Source organism: Lissotriton helveticus, chromosome 12 (genome assembly GCF_964261635.1).
Source record: "Lissotriton helveticus chromosome 12, aLisHel1.1, whole genome shotgun sequence".
In the NCBI taxonomy this organism is placed as follows: Eukaryota; Metazoa; Chordata; class Amphibia; order Caudata; family Salamandridae; genus Lissotriton; species Lissotriton helveticus.
In genome coordinates, this window is record NC_136073.1 from 15,737,441 (window position 1) to 15,755,757 (window position 18,317).

At 45.3% G+C, this 18,317-nt stretch overlaps 1 protein-coding gene across 1 annotated transcript in view; it reads right to left on the reverse strand.

The window, feature by feature from the left end:
- LOC144797840 (guanine nucleotide-binding protein subunit alpha-15-like) overlaps positions 1–7,318 on the reverse strand; it is a 48,885-nt gene extending 41,567 nt beyond the window's left edge. Inside the window, exon 1 of the mRNA XM_078668648.1 lies at positions 7,165–7,318. Coding sequence (XP_078524774.1) covers positions 7,165–7,318 — 154 coding nt within the window. The remainder of the gene's footprint in view (positions 1–7,164) is intronic.
- Positions 7,319–18,317: the final 10,999 nt, after the last annotated feature.

Genomic DNA, 18,317 nt, shown 5'->3' on the forward strand with positions numbered 1-18,317 from the left:
CCGTGAGGGTTGGAGGCTTGTGGAGCCTCCCCTCGTGAAATCTGCTCCCAGGTGGTGGCAAGGTCGAGAGGGGGGTCTAATCGAGACCAGCGCCCTTGAAAACCCTTTGCCGCCAAATCACCACCGCGGCCCGGGGCCAGGAAACCCCCCCGCGACTTGCTCCGAGGTCCAGGAGCTGCCGCGGCGAAGAACGAAGCCGCCGCGACCCCATTGGCTGAGGGAGCCGAGCCCCCTCACCAACGCCGCGACGGGATTGGCCCGTGCGGCGTAGCATCATCAGCGTCCTGGTGCCGTGATTGGCCGAGCTTGCGGAGCGTCATCGGCGAGGCCGCGCTGCCATTGGTTGGCGGCCTCGCGCTCAGAGGGGCTCGACTGAGGGCCGCGACAGGATTGGCTGCCTCCTCTGAAGCTGCGGGAGGTGCCGAAGAATTGCCGAAATCACCGCCGGGACCGGGGAAGAGCTCTGACCCCGCCGAGGGACTTGGAAGCGTCCCGCACCCCTGGCCAGCCGTCCCTCCATCAGGTGAGCTTCACCGCCTCCCCCGCCGCTCGTTGGATTGTCGAGAGCGGGCGGGAGAGGAAAGGGGACCGGCCGGGGCGGGGACGCGTGCAGTCTGCACGGCTGGTGCGCAGTGGTGCACCTGAGTCCCAGGAAGACGCGAGGCTGCCCCGGGGACGAGAAAGAGTCCCTGGGCCTCGCGAGGGAGTTGACACAGCGCTTGAAGCCCATAGATATAAGTACACGTGGGCCTTGTTTTCTTTGCTCATGTTGAGAGCGTCACAGTTATAGATCAGTGGCCATATTTTTGTAAGTGCTGATTTAAGAGACTAGAGACTATTTTTGATTTGGAACCTGAGACTATGGTTTTGAATGACCAGAACTGCCTATTTACAAGTACCATCCTAGAAAATTACGTGTAACCTTTAAGCTAAAATGCTATGTGTTCTACAGAAGTGATTATCATGCAACTGCTTCATTTACATGCTGAAACTAGATAAAGTTATATTTTATATATACTTACCTGTGTGGTCTCAGTTTGTGGTGGATTGGGAATTATTGTTGTGTTAAGTGCAAATGTTATCCACATTGCCTCCGAGTTTAGCCTAGACTGCTTGCGCCATGCTACCTAGAGGGTGAGCAGGGGTTATCTCAGAGGGTTATTCCGTCGCCCTGACCGGAACCAGGGGTCCCTACTTGGGCCAAGGTACTTACCTTTGCCAACCAGAGACTCCCGGTTCTAACAATATATATATATATATATATATCTCACAGTGGCGGAAGCCACTGTGTAGTCATAGTTAGGTCTGGGTGACATTGAAATTACTCTGGCATCATTTGTGTAATTCAGGCATTTTGCATTACACTTGCTACACAAAATTTACAAACCCATGCCATTACGTGGCTTGTATTCTGTTGTTACTTTGCGTTTCCAGTAAACATTTACCACAAATGCATCATTTACGGTGAAAATTTACCTGGGATGCGAGGGAACCACAGTATATAAGTGGCTTCTATTTGCGATGCTTTTGCTTTTGCACAATTTAAAAAAATATATATTTTTATTGGTATTTACATGTTACAAAAATACGCTTTGACATATAACAAATACCAGGTTTCGTGGACATTCACATTAGGGCATGTTTCCCGCTGTGACAGCTTTAATCGAATGTTCGAATGTGGACGAGCATTTGGTTTTACCGGTCTTCGCTTGTCCACCCTATAAGCTTGCCTACATGCAACATTGAACATATGGGTCTGTTGCTTTCGGTCGCATTTCTAGTTGTAACATATAAGATAACACAAAACATTTATGTGTTTGGCTGTTGTTTTTGGGGATAGAACGCCGGCCTCTGGGGGTGTTTCCTGCTGGTGTAGCGTCGTTACACTGTTTTATGGGGGTTTGTATGGGTTTAGGAATTTGTCTAAAGTTGACCACATCTCTGCTTCTAAAATTGACACGAGGACAGACTTTCCTAAAAAATAAAGGATTTGCTACAATATTACGGAATCACATTTTGCATAATTATGCATAATTTTGATGAAATTTCCTGTACTTACATGGAAGCAAATTATGTACATTTCACAAACTCCTAGTTATATTTAGGTCATTGTTTCCATCAGAAAGGCATTTCTAAGTTCTAAAACTGAAATCTACATCTCATTTGAATATAATGCTTTTTTTATAAAGCTCATTCATGGCAATTATTTGCCCCTTAGATCTTAAAAGCCAGAACTTCACTGCCGTTCTCGCAGAAAAAGTTCCCACGGCTACATATCCCTCTGAAATGGACTGGCGTTAGCTCAAATGCTGTTGAAATTAAGAACAGGAATGGATGGGGTTACATAATAGCGTGCAGTCCCATGTGTGCTATCATTAACAACACGTGCTGGCCGCGCCCCACTTTTTAATTTGTGCCGGTGTATTCATGAGATAAAGAGACAGGCAGTGTAATGAGGAAGAAAAAGGCATGAGGTGGAATCAAGACCAGGCAGCCTCGGTATTCATGAGATAAAGAAACAGAAAGTGTAGGGTGGTGGAGGAAAGAGGCGTGAGGTGGAATCAAGACCAGGCAGCCTCGGTATTCATGAGATAAAGATACAGGAAGAGCTGGGTCACTTAAGAAAGAGGCGTGAGGTGGAATCAAGACCAGGCAGCCTCGGTATTCATGAGATAAAGATACAGGAAGAGCTGGGTCACTTAAGAAAGAGGCGTGAAGTGGAATCAAGACCAGGCAGCCTCGGTATTCATGAGATAAAGAGACAGGAAGTGTAGGGTGGAGGAGGAAAGAGGCGTGAGGTGGAATCAAGACCAGGCAGCCTCGGTATTCATGAGATAAAGATACAGGAAGAGCTGGGTCACTTAAGAAAGAGGCGTGAGGTGGAATCAAGACCAGGCAGCCTCGGTATTCATGAGATAAAGAGACAAGAAGAGCTGGGTCACTTAAGAAAGAGGCGTGAGGTGGAATCAAGACCAGGCAGCCTCGGTATTCATGAGATAAAGAGACAAGAAGAGCTGGGTCACTTAAGAAAGAGGCATGAGGTGGAATCAAGACCAGGCAGCCTCGGTATTCATGAGATAAAGAGACAAGAAGTGTAGGGTGGTGGAGGAAAGAGGCATGAGGTGGAATCAAGACCAGGCAGCCTCGGTATTCGTGAAAAGAATATGACAGGAGGTTTGAGGTGATGGAAGAAAGAGGCATGAGGTAGATCAACAGTAGGAAGCCATGGTTTTTGACAATCCAAGCATTCGGTTCATCAACAGATGCTCGTAAGAAAAAGTTTGTGTCCCTGTACTTATTAAGTTGTTTTTCTTCAAGCGAGCGCCTCTTCTGATATACCCTCTTGGACAGTGATTTGTCGTGTACGATCTGCTTGGGAGGCTGCAGTTATACTCATACAACCAACCCCAACCTCCCCCAACCCACCCCTTGTACCAGTCCCAGCCCTTGATAAAAGGAGATGTTTGAGAGACACAGATTTGGGAAAGGGAAGAGTGTATGTGAGGCTGGGGAAGAGAGATGGGAAATTGAGGTGGTCTGTATGAACGGAAACCATCCAACATCAGCACCGGGGTATGTGGTCAGGGTGAGGCACATGTCGGCGTCTGCTGAGCCCTTCTTCCAGTCTCCCTCACTCACTGTCCTGCCCTCACCAATGCAGCTCTCCAAAATGGTTTTGTGCATACCTGCCTTAAAGCTGCAGATGCAACGGGTGCCATGAAAAGGTACCTTAACCCTTTAACTGTCTCATCTCAAGCATAACCTTTCTAGCTAAAGGTATTGGTAAATATGGATCCTCCCAATTGAAAAAACTGTTTAATTTCAGTGACAGTCACTGTGCCGGATCTGCAGCACTCCTGGTGGTCAGTGATGTCCTCCTCCCCGCCTCAGCTTCCTACTGGATTCAACCTTCAAAGCAGTCCAACATCAAATTCACCTTCACACTCAGAAACAGGGTGTGCCTCAGGAACTGGCCTTCAGTGGGTCCACTCTTGTCTATCAGAGCGCTGTCAAATGGCAAAAATGAACAAGTTCTTTGCTTCCCCCTCCCCCATAATATGCAGGGCCCTCCAGGCTCCATCCTAGCCCCCACTCTCTTAGACATGAATGTTGAACCCCTGGGTGGGCCCTGCAGGATCCTGGTGCCCTGCACCTGTCTAAAACTGGACTCAACTGACTCTTTCTCCAAAACAAAACCCTCACAAATGGATGGAGCACAACAAAAGCACCTCAAATTCAAGGACTGAGTGTTCTCCGCCTCACACACGAACCCACCCAGCTACAGATCTTCTCAGCTTTGAATCCCTAAACTCGGCAGATTTCCCCTCAAAATGAACCTCTTCTACTAAACCCTCTGGCTTCCTACTGGACTCTAATCTTTACTTTTCCATGCGTATCCAGACCACGTCCCACCCCCACACATTCAAGAAACGTAACCACGCCCTCTCTTTTCTGGATCTGAATTAAGCAGTGGATGCTATGGTAATCGCCTGTCCCAGTTATGGTAATCTCCTGTCCCAGTTATGGTAATCTCCTGTCCCAGATATGATAATCGCCTGTCTCGGTTATGGTAATCTGGTGTCTTGGTTATGATAATCACCTGTCTGGGTTATGGTAATCTCGTGTCTTGATTATGATAATCGCTTGTCTCGGTTATGGTAATCTCCTGTAACTGTTATGGTAACCTGCTGTCTCAGCTATGATAGTCCCCATCTCGGGTATAGTAATCTCCTATCTTGTCTATGGTAATCTCCTGTCTCAACTATAGTATTTTATGGTAATCTCCCATTTTATCTACAGTAATCTCCCATCTTGGTTATGGTAATCTCCCATCTCAGCTATGTAATCTCCAATTTTGGCTATGATAATCTCCCATCTCGGCTATAGTAATCCCCTTCCTCGGGTTATGGTAATCTCCCATCTCAGTTAGGGTAATCTCCCATCTCGGCTGCGGGAATTCTCCAGCTCCGCTATAGTGATCTCTCGTGTCGGCTTTGGCTCCTCACAAGTGAAGGTGGCTGAGTGCTGTTGAATGAATGTTGTGCAATGGGATCTGATTCTTTCTAAAATTTATTAATGCACTGATATTTTTTATTGAAAGGATATATAACAAAAAAACGCAAAATAAAATAATGAATCAAATAATAAGTACACCCTCGTTAATGTCTTTATAGTTGTGTTAATTATCCAGCCAGAGTGTCCAACCAGATGTATGGCGTACAGCATATGTCTAAGTTAATTAGGTAGAGTTCATTGTCGGTGAATTTTGGTCCTCGCAAGTGGTGGCAGGACACAAGTGCTACAAAAAGAAGTAGGGGAGCTAACTAAGGCAGGCAGTATGCAGGTGACATCATGGCGTGTGACATCACAGCATGTGACATCACGAAGCGTGACACTGCATGTGGTATCACAACCCAGAACCTCACAGGAAGTGACATCACTAGAAGTGACATCAGATCTTAACCCCTTCGACGCTGATGACGAGCTCAGCTCGTCATGAGTTACGCCTCTCGTACGCTCATGACGACCTCAGCTCGTCATGTAACGCGCGTTTTTAAAAACCGCCGCGCACAGCGGGAAAACCGCTAGCGCGCATGCGGTTAAGACCGCACACATATGTTTTGCAGGTCTATCATCAGAACATTTGAGCGCATTACAATATTTAGTAAATGGGATTGTGCGTGTGAGTTGTGCCAAAAAAATGGCTTTCCTGAGACAAAATCTGGGCCTCAAATTATACATTGGGGGCGTATTTATCAAATGATCACGTTTTGCGCTGCGTTGTGTTACTCTGGATTTATGAAGCCGCTCAGGGCCACGCAAGGCTCTCTTGCGTTGCTTGATAAATCAAACTTAAGGTTTGCGCACTTTTTCGACCCGTTGCATGGCACACAAGCGGTGCAACCCTTTGATAGATATGACCCTTATTTTTTTTAACTGCCACAAAGAAAATGTCAACAAGGAGAAATGTGGCTGTGAAACTGCTGTGCTTAATTGATTCCGAAGTCTGCATTTTAAAATATCTTATGGAGTTAAGGCATCTGCTGCATAGATTTTTGTGCGCCCAGTTACTCTCAGGGTCGGATAATAATGGTAAGATAACTCTGGAGGTTAATGCACCTGCTGGAGAGATCTGTGTTTTGTCTAGTTCCAGTTTTGAATGAAATTAGCATGGAGGGTTAATATGTCTCCTGCAAAGTACAGCATATGCCACTTAAATGCCAGATTTTAATTGTATGTAGCTGGGTAAGTGGGTTACTGCCTTTAACAAATAGATCTTGTTGTTACTTGCAGTTCATAAAATATAATCCTTTTAATATAGCTCAGTGAGCTTAAAATATAATCCTTTTAATATAGCTCAGTGAGCTTAAAATATAATCCTTTTAATATAGCTCAGTGAGCTATGAAGGACATGTGACTCCTACGTATTGTAACCCTAACTGTCTTATGTACCACATCCTGTACATTGATTTACACACACGTGATTTATTGTCAATGTATGATGTGTAGGTGTAACGTTAAGTGCTTAGGATGAGTAGCGCTATAAAAGAAATAAAGCAAAATATTGGCATTTAAATTGGTATTTGTGTAAATATTGGGACAGACCTACTCATCCGACATTCTTAAGGTGCATGCACTTATTATATACAGGGACTGGACAAAGTGAAAAGCATGCCTCTCTTAACTACCTGTGAAGTAATAACAACCTGTGAGCCTTTGCTTCCCCTCCACTGCATTTGCAGCTATGAGTGAGGTGCGAAACAGCTCCCATCAGGATACACAGTCAAGAGGAGGCCTGATGGCCCCTTAACTTCGGTCTGTGCTTTGGGCTCCTCTGGAATTTAAGCTCCCTCCCCTGCAAGTTGCTGCTCAAAATTAAAGCAGACAACATGTAGGCACTGCTGAACGTGTCACGGTGTCTGAAAATTACACCAGGTGGAGTTTGGCATACATCTGTGGAACCCAACTTCTTGGTGGGGTGGACGTACCTTTAACTTGTGCCCTGTGTGGTGGCATAGTTCCTCTGACCTTACCCCAGCCCTACCGGCTCCTCAGACAGCAGCGGCCACTTCCACCAGCCTTTCCCCAGCCCTCCTCCACAGATGCACCGGGTGCATGGGGCCCTCCAGAGAGGGGCCCCTGGGGGCCCCAGCGGTCACTCACCCAGCAGCAGCAGCTTGCGCTCCCTCCGGTCCTTCTTCTTCTGCTTCAGGAGGATCCGGTTGATTGTTTGGTCCACGTCCAGGGCGATCTTCTCGTCCTCCGACAGGTACCAGGAGCACCGGCCGCAGAACCAGGCGTAGCAGCAGTGGTCCATGGCGGCGGGGGCCGGCCGCGTGCCAAAGAGGTCACGCGAGTGGGCAAACCACCTGCTCACAGGGAGAAGCCCTGCCGATGAGGTCACTGTGCCCTCATATCGACAAACCTTCCTCAGGGCATTGGGCCTTCACAACACCAGACTCCTGAGGTCACCGGGCCCTCTTATCACCACCCTCCTGAGGACACTGGGTCCTCATATCACCAGACCCCTGAGGTCACTTTTCTCTTATGATGACTGACTCCTGTGGTCACTGGTCTTAATGATGATCGACTCCTGAGGCCACCGGTCCTAATGATGATCGACTCCTAAGGCCACCAGTCTTAATGATGATCGACTCCTGAGGCCCCCGGTCCTGATGATGATCGACTCCTGAGGCCACCAGTCCTAATGATGATCGACTCCTGAGGCCACCAGTCCTAATGATGATCGACTCCTGAGGCCACCAGTCCTAATGATGATCCACTCCTGAGGCCACCAGTCTTAATGATGATCGACTCCTGAGGTCACTGGTCTTAATGATGATCGACTCCTGAGGTCACTGGTCTTAATGATGATCGACTCCTGAGGTCACCGGTCCTAATGATGATCAACTCCTGAGGTCACTGGTCTTAATGATGATCGACTCCTGAGCTCACTGCTCTTAATGATGATCGACTCCTGAGGCCACCGGTTCTAATGATGATCAACTCCTGAGGTCACTGGTCTTAATGATGGTCGACTCCTGAGGCCACCGGTCCTAATGATGATCGACTCCTGAGGTCACTGCTCTTAATGATGATCGACTCCTGAGGCCACCGGTCCTAATGATGATCGACTCCTGAGGCCACTGGTCTTAATGATGATCGACTCCTGAGGTCACTGGTCTTAATGATGATCGACTCCTGAGGCCACCGGTCCTAATGATGATCAACTCCTGAGGTCACTGGTCTTAATGATGATCGACTCCTGAGGCCACCGGTCCTAATGATGATCAACTCCTGAGGTCACTGGTCTTAATGATGATCGACTCCTGAGGTCACTGCTCTTAATGATGATCGACTCCTGAGGTCACTGCTCTTAATGATGATCGACTCCTGAGGCCACAGGTCCTAATGATGATCGACTCCTGAGGCCACCGGTCCTAATGATGATTGACTCCTGAGGCCACTGGTCTTAATGATGATCGACTCCTGAGGTCACTGGTCTTAATGATGATCGACTCCTGAGGTCACTGTTCTTAATGATGATCGACTCCTGAGGCTACTGGTTTTTATGATGATTGACTCCTGAGGTCACTGGTCTTAATGATGATTAACTCCTGAGGTCACTGGTGTTAATGATGATCGACTTCTGAGGCCACCAGTCCTAATGATGATCGACTCCTGAGGCCACCGGTCTTAATGATGATCAACTCCTAAGGCTACCAGTCTTAATGATGATCGACTCCTGAGGCCACCAGTCCTAATGATGATCGACTCCTGAGGTCACTGGTTTTAATGATAATCGACTCCTGAGGTCACTGGTTTTAATGATGATCGTCACTGGTTTTAATGATGATCGACTCCTGAGGTCACTGCTCTTAATGATGATCGACTCCTGAGGCCACTGATCCTAATGATGATCGACTCCTGAGGCCACTGAGAAGGTGGTCGTGTTCTGAAGGCTCCAATGTCAACAAACCACAAAGCCCAGTGACCACCACCACCACTTCACCGACACATAGGAAGACAGTCAACCAGCACCGCATCCAGTCTATGAATCCAGTCTTTGAGCTTCATACAGTGACCCAATGAAGTGTCCATCGAGCGCCTAGGTGCAGCATTAGACTCGGCTCCCCAGATGTCCCCCGGCGGGCAGAAAGCAGGTGGACCCCCAACAAGTGTCACCCTGGATAGATGGCACCCATGGTGCATGGGGAAACCAAGGTCCACGGAGAGGCCGCCTTCCAGATCCAAGGACATGGACAGGAGGATTCGGTCAAAAGACCCACCAGCGAGACATGTCGCTGCTGGGATCAGAGGCTGGATGAACCAGGAGCTGCCGGCCCCTGGGATCAGAGGCTGGATGACCCTGGAGCTGCCGGACCCTGGGATCAGAGGCTGGATGAACCAGGAGCTGCCAGCCCGTGGTGCCCACGCCCGGGGAGGCCGCCCATGCAGCGCGGCTGGCCCCAGGAGGAGGATACGCCAAGTTCAGGAGGGTTGACTCCAATCCAGAGGGTTGTGTCCCATTGATCCAGAGGAAGGGCTGTACCTGGGAGGCGTCTGTGGGCCCTCCTCACTGAGGCATGGACGGGTCACTGCCTGGCCACCGCGCCGTCCTCCCGCACTCCCGTGCCCTTCCCTGCTGGGGGCGACACCCCAAGGTCTCGGACCCCCTGCCTGCCAGGAGCCGAGGACGAGCCCTCGACGCGCGCGATCCGGGCCGCGTCCTCTGGTCACCGTGAAGACGCCGAGAAGCCCCCGGGGCGGGAGGAGGCGCCTCTCGGAGCAGCTGCAGAACAGGTTTGTGCTTCCCGACAGACACCCTGCTGAAAACCGCCCAGAGAAACTGCACTCCCTGCACCGAGCGGCAGAGGCTCGAGCACAAGAAAAGCACCACAAAAGCCCCGGTGCCCACGCTGCTTCCTCATTCCTGGGGCTCGGGGGGAGTCCACAGAGCAGAGGAGAAACTCCAGACAACACCTGTGAGGTCACTTCCGCTCCACCGAGGCCGAGGCCTGAGAGGAGGGGGGCAGTGAAGGGGGCAGGAGGTCAGAATATGACTCAAGGAGCGAGGAAAGAGACAAGAATATGACTTAAGGAGAGAGGAAAGGGACAAGAATATGACTTAAGAACAGGAAAGAGACAAGAATATGACTCAAGGAGCGAGGAAAGGGACAAGAATATGACTTAAGGAGCGAGGAAAGGGACAAGAATATGACTTAAGGAGCGAGGAAAGGGACAAGAATATGACTTAAGGAGCGAGCGAGGAAAGAGACAAGAAAAGGTACAGGAATATGACTTAAGGAGCGAGGAAAGGGACAAGAATATGACTTAAGGAGCGAGGAAAGAGACAAGAATATGACTTAAGAACAGGAAAGGGACAAGAATATGACTTAAGGAGCGAGGAAAGGGACAAGAATATGACTTAAGGAGCGAGGAAAGGGACAAGAATATGACTCAAGGACCGAGGAAAGGGACAAGAATATGACTTAAGGAGCGAGGAAAGAGACAAGAATATGACTTAAGGAGCGAGGAAAGGGACAAGAATATGACTCAAGGAGCGAGGAAAGGGACAAGAATATGACTTAAGGAGCGAGGAAAGGGACAAGAATATGACTTAAGAACAGGAAAGAGACAAGAATATGACTTAAGGAGCGAGGAAAGAGACAAGAATATGACTTAAGAACAGGAAAGAGACAAGAATATGACTCAAGGAGCGAAGAAAGGGACAAGAATATGACTTAAGGAGCGAGGAAAGAGACAAGAATATGACTTAAGAACAGGAAAGAGACAAGAATATGACTCAAGGAGCGAGGAAAGGGACAAGAATATGACTTAAGGAGCGAGGAAAGAGACAAGAATATGACTTAAGAACAGGAAAGAGACAAGAATATGACTTAAGGAGCGAGGAAAGAGACAAGAATATGACTTAAGAACAGGAAAGAGACAAGAATATGACTCAAGGAGCGAGGAAAGGGGCAAGAATATGACTTAAGGAGCGAGGAAAGAGACAAGAATATGATTTAAGAACAGGAAAGAGACAAGAATATGACTTAAGGAGCGAGGAAAGGGACACAAATATGACTTAAGGAGCGAGGAAAGAGACAAGAATATGACTTAAGGAGCGAGGAAAGAGACAAGAATATGACTTAAGGAGCGAGGAAAGAGACAAGAATATGACTTAAGAACAGGAAAGAGACAAGAATATGACTTAAGGAGCGAGGAAACGGACAAGAATATGACTTAAGAACAGGAAAGAGACAAGAATATGACTCAAGGAGCGAGGAAAGGGACAAGAATATGACTTAAGGAGCGAGGAAAGAGACAAGAATATGACTTAAGAACAGGAAAGAGACAAGAATATGACTTAAGGAGCGAGGAAAGGGACAAGAATATGACTTAAGGAGTGAGGAAAGAGACAAGAATATGACTTAAGAACAGGAAAGAGACAAGAATATGACTTAAGGAGCGAGGAAAGAGACAAGAATATGACTTAAGAAGCGAGGAAAGAGACAAGAATATGACTTAAGGAGCGAGGAAAGGGACAAGAATATGACTTAAGGAGCGAGGAAAGAGACAAGAATATGACTTAAGAACAGGAAAGAGACAAGAATATGACTTAAGGAGCGAGGAAAGGGACAAGAATATGACTTAAGGAGCGAGGAAAGAGACAAGAATATGACTCAAGAACAGGAAAGAGACAAGAATATGACTTAAGGAGCGAGGAAAGGGACAAGAATATGACTTAAGGAGCGAGGAAAGAGACAAGAATATGACTTAAGAACAGGAAAGAGACAAGAATATGACTTAAGGAGCGAGGAAAGAGACAAGAATATGACTTAAGAAGCGAGGAAAGAGACAAGAATACGACTTAAGGAGCGAGGAAAGAGACAAGAATATGACTTAAGAACAGGAAAGAGACAAGAATATGACTTAAGGAGCGAGGAAAGAGACAAGAATATGACTTAAGAACAGGAAAGAGACAAGAATATGACTCAAGGAGGGAGGAAAGGGACAAGAATATGACTTAAGGAGCGAGGAAAGAGACAAGAATATGACTTAAGAACAGGAAAGAGACAAGAATATGACTTAAGGAGCGAGGAAAGGGACAAGAATATGACTTAAGGAGCGAGGAAAGAGACAAGAATATGACTTAAGGAGCGAGGAAAGGGACAAGAATATGACTTAAGGAGCGAAGAAAGAGACAAGAATATGACTTAAGAACAGGAAAGAGACAAGAATATGACTTAAGGAGCGAGGAAAGAGACAAGAATATGACTTAAGAACAGGAAAGAGACAAGAATATGACTCAAGGAGGGAGGAAAGGGACAAGAATATGACTTAAGGAGCGAGGAAAGAGACAAGAATATGACTTAAGAACAGGAAAGAGACAAGAATATGACTTAAGGAGCGAGGAAAGGGACAAGAATATGACTTAAGGAGCGAGGAAAGAGACAAGAATATGACTTAAGGAGCGAGGAAAGGGACAAGAATATGACTTAAGGAGCGAGGAAAGAGACAAGAATATGACTTAAGAACAGGAAAGAGACAAGAATATGACTTAAGGAGCGAGGAAAGGGACAAGAATATGACTTAAGAACAGGAAAGAGACAAGAATATGACTCAAGGAGCGAGGAAAGAGACAAGAATATGACTTAAGAACAGGAAAGAGACAAGAATATGACTTAAGGAGCGAGGAAAGGGACAAGAATATGACTTAAGGAGCGAGGAAAGAGACAAGAATATGACTTAAGAACAGGAAAGAGACAAGAATATGACTTAAGGAGCGAGGAAAGAGACAAGAATATGACTTAAGAAGCGAGGAAAGAGACAAGAATATGACTTAAGGAGCGAGGAAAGGGACAAGAATATGACTTAAGGTGCGAGGAAAGAGACAAGAATATGACTTAAGAACAGGAAAGAGACAAGAATATGACTTAAGGAGCGAGGAAAGGGACAAGAATATGACTCAAGGACCGAGGAAAGGGACAAGAATATGACTTAAGGAGCGAGGAAAGAGACAAGAATATGACTTAAGGAGCGAGGAAAGGGACAAGAATATGACTCAAGGAGCGAGGAAAGGGACAAGAATATGACTTAAGGAGCGAGGAAAGGGACAAGAATATGACTTAAGAACAGGAAAGAGACAAGAATATGACTTAAGGAGCGAGGAAAGAGACAAGAATATGACTTAAGAACAGGAAAGAGACAAGAATATGACTCAAGGAGCGAAGAAAGGGACAAGAATATGACTTAAGGAGCGAGGAAAGAGACAAGAATATGACTTAAGAACAGGAAAGAGACAAGAATATGACTCAAGGAGCGAGGAAAGGGACAAGAATATGACTTAAGGAGCGAGGAAAGAGACAAGAATATGACTTAAGAACAGGAAAGAGACAAGAATATGACTTAAGGAGCGAGGAAAGAGACAAGAATATGACTTAAGAACAGGAAAGAGACAAGAATATGACTCAAGGAGCGAGGAAAGGGGCAAGAATATGACTTAAGGAGCGAGGAAAGAGACAAGAATATGATTTAAGAACAGGAAAGAGACAAGAATATGACTTAAGGAGCGAGGAAAGGGACACAAATATGACTTAAGGAGCGAGGAAAGAGACAAGAATATGACTTAAGGAGCGAGGAAAGAGACAAGAATATGACTTAAGGAGCGAGGAAAGAGACAAGAATATGACTTAAGAACAGGAAAGAGACAAGAATATGACTTAAGGAGCGAGGAAAGGGACAAGAATATGACTTAAGAACAGGAAAGAGACAAGAATATGACTCAAGGAGCGAGGAAAGGGACAAGAATATGACTTAAGGAGCGAGGAAAGAGACAAGAATATGACTTAACAACAGGAAAGAGACAAGAATATGACTTAAGGAGCGAGGAAAGGGACAAGAATATGACTTAAGGAGCGAGGAAAGAGACAAGAATATGACTTAAGAACAGGAAAGAGACAAGAATATGACTTAAGGAGCGAGGAAAGAGACAAGAATATGACTTAAGAAGCGAGGAAAGAGACAAGAATATGACTTAAGGAGCGAGGAAAGGGACAAGAATATGACTTAAGGAGCGAGGAAAGAGACAAGAATATGACTTAAGAACAGGAAAGAGACAAGAATATGACTTAAGGAGCGAGGAAAGGGACAAGAATATGACTTAAGGAGCGAGGAAAGAGACAAGAATATGACTCAAGAACAGGAAAGAGACAAGAATATGACTTAAGGAGCGAGGAAAGGGACAAGAATATGACTTAAGGAGCGAGGAAAGAGACAAGAATATGACTTAAGAACAGGAAAGAGACAAGAATATGACTTAAGGAGCGAGGAAAGAGACAAGAATATGACTTAAGAAGCGAGGAAAGAGACAAGAATACGACTTAAGGAGCGAGGAAAGAGACAAGAATATGACTTAAGAACAGGAAAGAGACAAGAATATGACTTAAGGAGCGAGGAAAGAGACAAGAATATGACTTAAGAACAGGAAAGAGACAAGAATATGACTCAAGGAGGGAGGAAAGGGACAAGAATATGACTTAAGGAGCGAGGAAAGAGACAAGAATATGACTTAAGAACAGGAAAGAGACAAGAATATGACTTAAGGAGCGAGGAAAGGGACAAGAATATGACTTAAGGAGCGAGGAAAGAGACAAGAATATGACTTAAGGAGCGAGGAAAGGGACAAGAATATGACTTAAGGAGCGAAGAAAGAGACAAGAATATGACTTAAGAACAGGAAAGAGACAAGAATATGACTTAAGGAGCGAGGAAAGAGACAAGAATATGACTTAAGAACAGGAAAGAGACAAGAATATGACTCAAGGAGGGAGGAAAGGGACAAGAATATGACTTAAGGAGCGAGGAAAGAGACAAGAATATGACTTAAGAACAGGAAAGAGACAAGAATATGACTTAAGGAGCGAGGAAAGGGACAAGAATATGACTTAAGGAGCGAGGAAAGAGACAAGAATATGACTTAAGGAGCGAGGAAAGGGACAAGAATATGACTTAAGGAGCGAGGAAAGAGACAAGAATATGACTTAAGAACAGGAAAGAGACAAGAATATGACTTAAGGAGCGAGGAAAGGGACAAGAATATGACTTAAGAACAGGAAAGAGACAAGAATATGACTCAAGGAGCGAGGAAAGAGACAAGAATATGACTTAAGAACAGGAAAGAGACAAGAATATGACTTAAGGAGCGAGGAAAGGGACAAGAATATGACTTAAGGAGCGAGGAAAGAGACAAGAATATGACTTAAGAACAGGAAAGAGACAAGAATATGACTTAAGGAGCGAGGAAAGAGACAAGAATATGACTTAAGAAGCGAGGAAAGAGACAAGAATATGACTTAAGGAGCGAGGAAAGGGACAAGAATATGACTTAAGGTGCGAGGAAAGAGACAAGAATATGACTTAAGAACAGGAAAGAGACAAGAATATGACTTAAGGAGCGAGGAAAGGGACAAGAATATGACTTAAGGAGCGAGGAAAGAGACAAGAATATGACTTAAGAACAGGAAAGAGACAAGAATATGACTTAAGGAGCGAGGAAAGGGACAAGAATATGACTTAAGGAGCGAGGAAAGAGACAAGAATATGACTTAAGAACAGGAAAGAGACAAGAATATGACTTAAGGAGCGAGGAAAGAGACAAGAATATGACTTAAGAAGCGAGGAAAGAGACAAGAATATGACTTAAGGAGCGAGGAAAGAGACAAGAATATGACTTAAGAACAGGAAAGAGACAAGAATATGACTCAAGGAGCGAGGAAAGGGACAAGAATATGACTTAAGGAGCGAGGAAAGGGACAAGAATATGACTTAAGGAGCGAGGAAAGAGACAAGAATATGACTTAAGAACAGGAAAGAGACAAGAATATGACTCAAGGAGCGAGGAAAGGGACAAGAATATGACTTAAGGAGCGAGGAAAGGGACAAGAATATGACTTAAGAACAGGAAAGAGAGACAAGCAGACAGAACATGACTTAAGAACAGGAAAGAGAGACAAGCGGACAGAACATGACTTAAGACAAGCGGACAGAACATGACTTAAGAACAGGAAAGAGAGACAAGCGGACAGAACATGACTTAAGAACAGCAAAGAGAGACAAGCAGACAGAACATGACTTAAGAACAGGAAAGAGAGACAAGCAGACAGAACATGACTTAAGACAAGCGGACAGAACATGACTTAAGAACAGGAAAGAGAGACAAGCGGACAGAACATGACTTAAGAACAGGAAAGAGAGACAAGCAGACAGAACATGACTTAAGAACAGGAAAGAGAGACAAGCGGACAGAACATGACTTAAGAACAGGAAAGAGAGACAAGCGGACAGAACATGACTTAAGAACAGGAAAGAGAGACAAGCGGACAGAACATGACTTAAGAACAGGAAAGAGAGACAAGCGGACAGAACATGACTTAAGAACAGGAAAGAGAGACAAGCGGACAGAACATGACTTAAGAACAGGAAAGAGAGACAAGCGGACAGAACATGACTTAAGAACAGGAAAGAGAGACAAGCGGACAGAACATGACTTAAGAACAGGAAAGAGAGACAAGCTGACAGAACATGACCTAAGAACAGCAGAGAGAAACAAGCTGACAGAACATGACCTAAGAACAGCAAAGAGAGACAAGCGGACAGAACATGACTTAAGAACAGGAAAGAGAGACAAGCAGACAGAACATGACTTAAGAACAGGAAAGAGAGACAAGCGGACAGAACATGACTTAAGAACAGGAAAGAGAGACAAGCGGACAGAACATGACTTAAGAACAGGAAAGAGAGACAAGCAGACAGAACATGACTTAAGAACAGGAAAGAGAGACAAGCGGACAGAACATGACCTAAGAACAGCAGAGAGAAACAAGCTGACAGAATATGACCTAAGAACAGCAAAGAGAGACAAGCTGACAGAACATGACTTAAGAACAGGAAAGAGAGACAAGCGGACAGAACATGACTTAAGAACAGGAAAGAGAGACAAGCGGACAGAACATGACTTAAGACAAGCGGACAGAACATGACTTAAGAACAGGAAAGAGAGACAAGCGGACAGAACATGACTTAAGAACAAGAAAGAGAGATAAGCGGACAGAACATGACTTAAGAACAGGAAAGAGAGACAAGCGGACAGAACATGACTTAAGAACAGGAAAGAGAGACAAGCGGACAGAACATGACTTAAGAACAGGAAAGAGAAACAAGCTGACAGAACATGACTTAAGAACAGGAAAGAGAGACAAGCGGACAGAACATGACTTAAGAACAGGAAAGAGAGACAAGCGGACAGAACATGACTTAAGAACAGGAAAGAGAGACAAGCGGACAGAACATGACTTAAGACAAGCGGACAGAACATGACCTAATAACAGGAAAGAGAAACAAGCTGACAGAACATGACCTAAGAACAGGAAAGAGAGACAAGCTGACAGAACATGACCTAAGAACAGCAAAGAGAAACAAGCTGACAGAACATGACCTAAGAACAGTAAAGAGAGACAAGCAGACAGAACATGACCTAAGAACAGCAAAGAGGAACAAGCTGACAGAACATGACCTAAGAACAGGAAAGAGAGACAAGCTGACAGAACATGACTTAAGAACAGGAAAGAGAGACAAGCAGACAGAACATGACTTAAGAACAGGAAAGAGAGACAAGCGGACAGAACATGACTTAAGAACAGCAGAGAGAAACAAGCTGACAGAATATGACCTAAGAACAGTAAAGAGAGACAAGCAGACAGAACATGACCTAAGAACAGCAAAGAGAAACAAGCTGACAGAACATGACCTAAGAACAGTAAGAGAAACAAACTGACAGAACATGACCTAAGAACAGTAAAGGGAGACAAGCGGACAGAACATGACCTAAGAACAGCAAAGAGAAACAAGCTGACAGAACATGACCTAACAACAGCAAAGAGAAACAAACTGACAGAACATGACCTAAGAACAGTAAAGAGAAACAAGCTGACAAAACATGACCTAAGAACAGTAAAGGGAGACAAGCGGACAGAATATAACTTAAGAACAGCAAAGAGAAACAAGCTGACAGAACATGACCTAAGAACAGCAAAGAGAAACAAGCTGACAGAACATGACCTAAGAACAGTAAAGGGAGACAAGTGGACAGAACATGACCTAAGAACAGCAAAGAGAAACAAGCTGACAGAACATGACCTAAGAACAGCAAAGAGAAACAAGCTGACAGAACATGACCTAAGAACAGTAAAGGGAGACAAGCGGACAGAATATAACTTAAGAACAGCAAAGAGAGACAAGCGGACAGAATATGA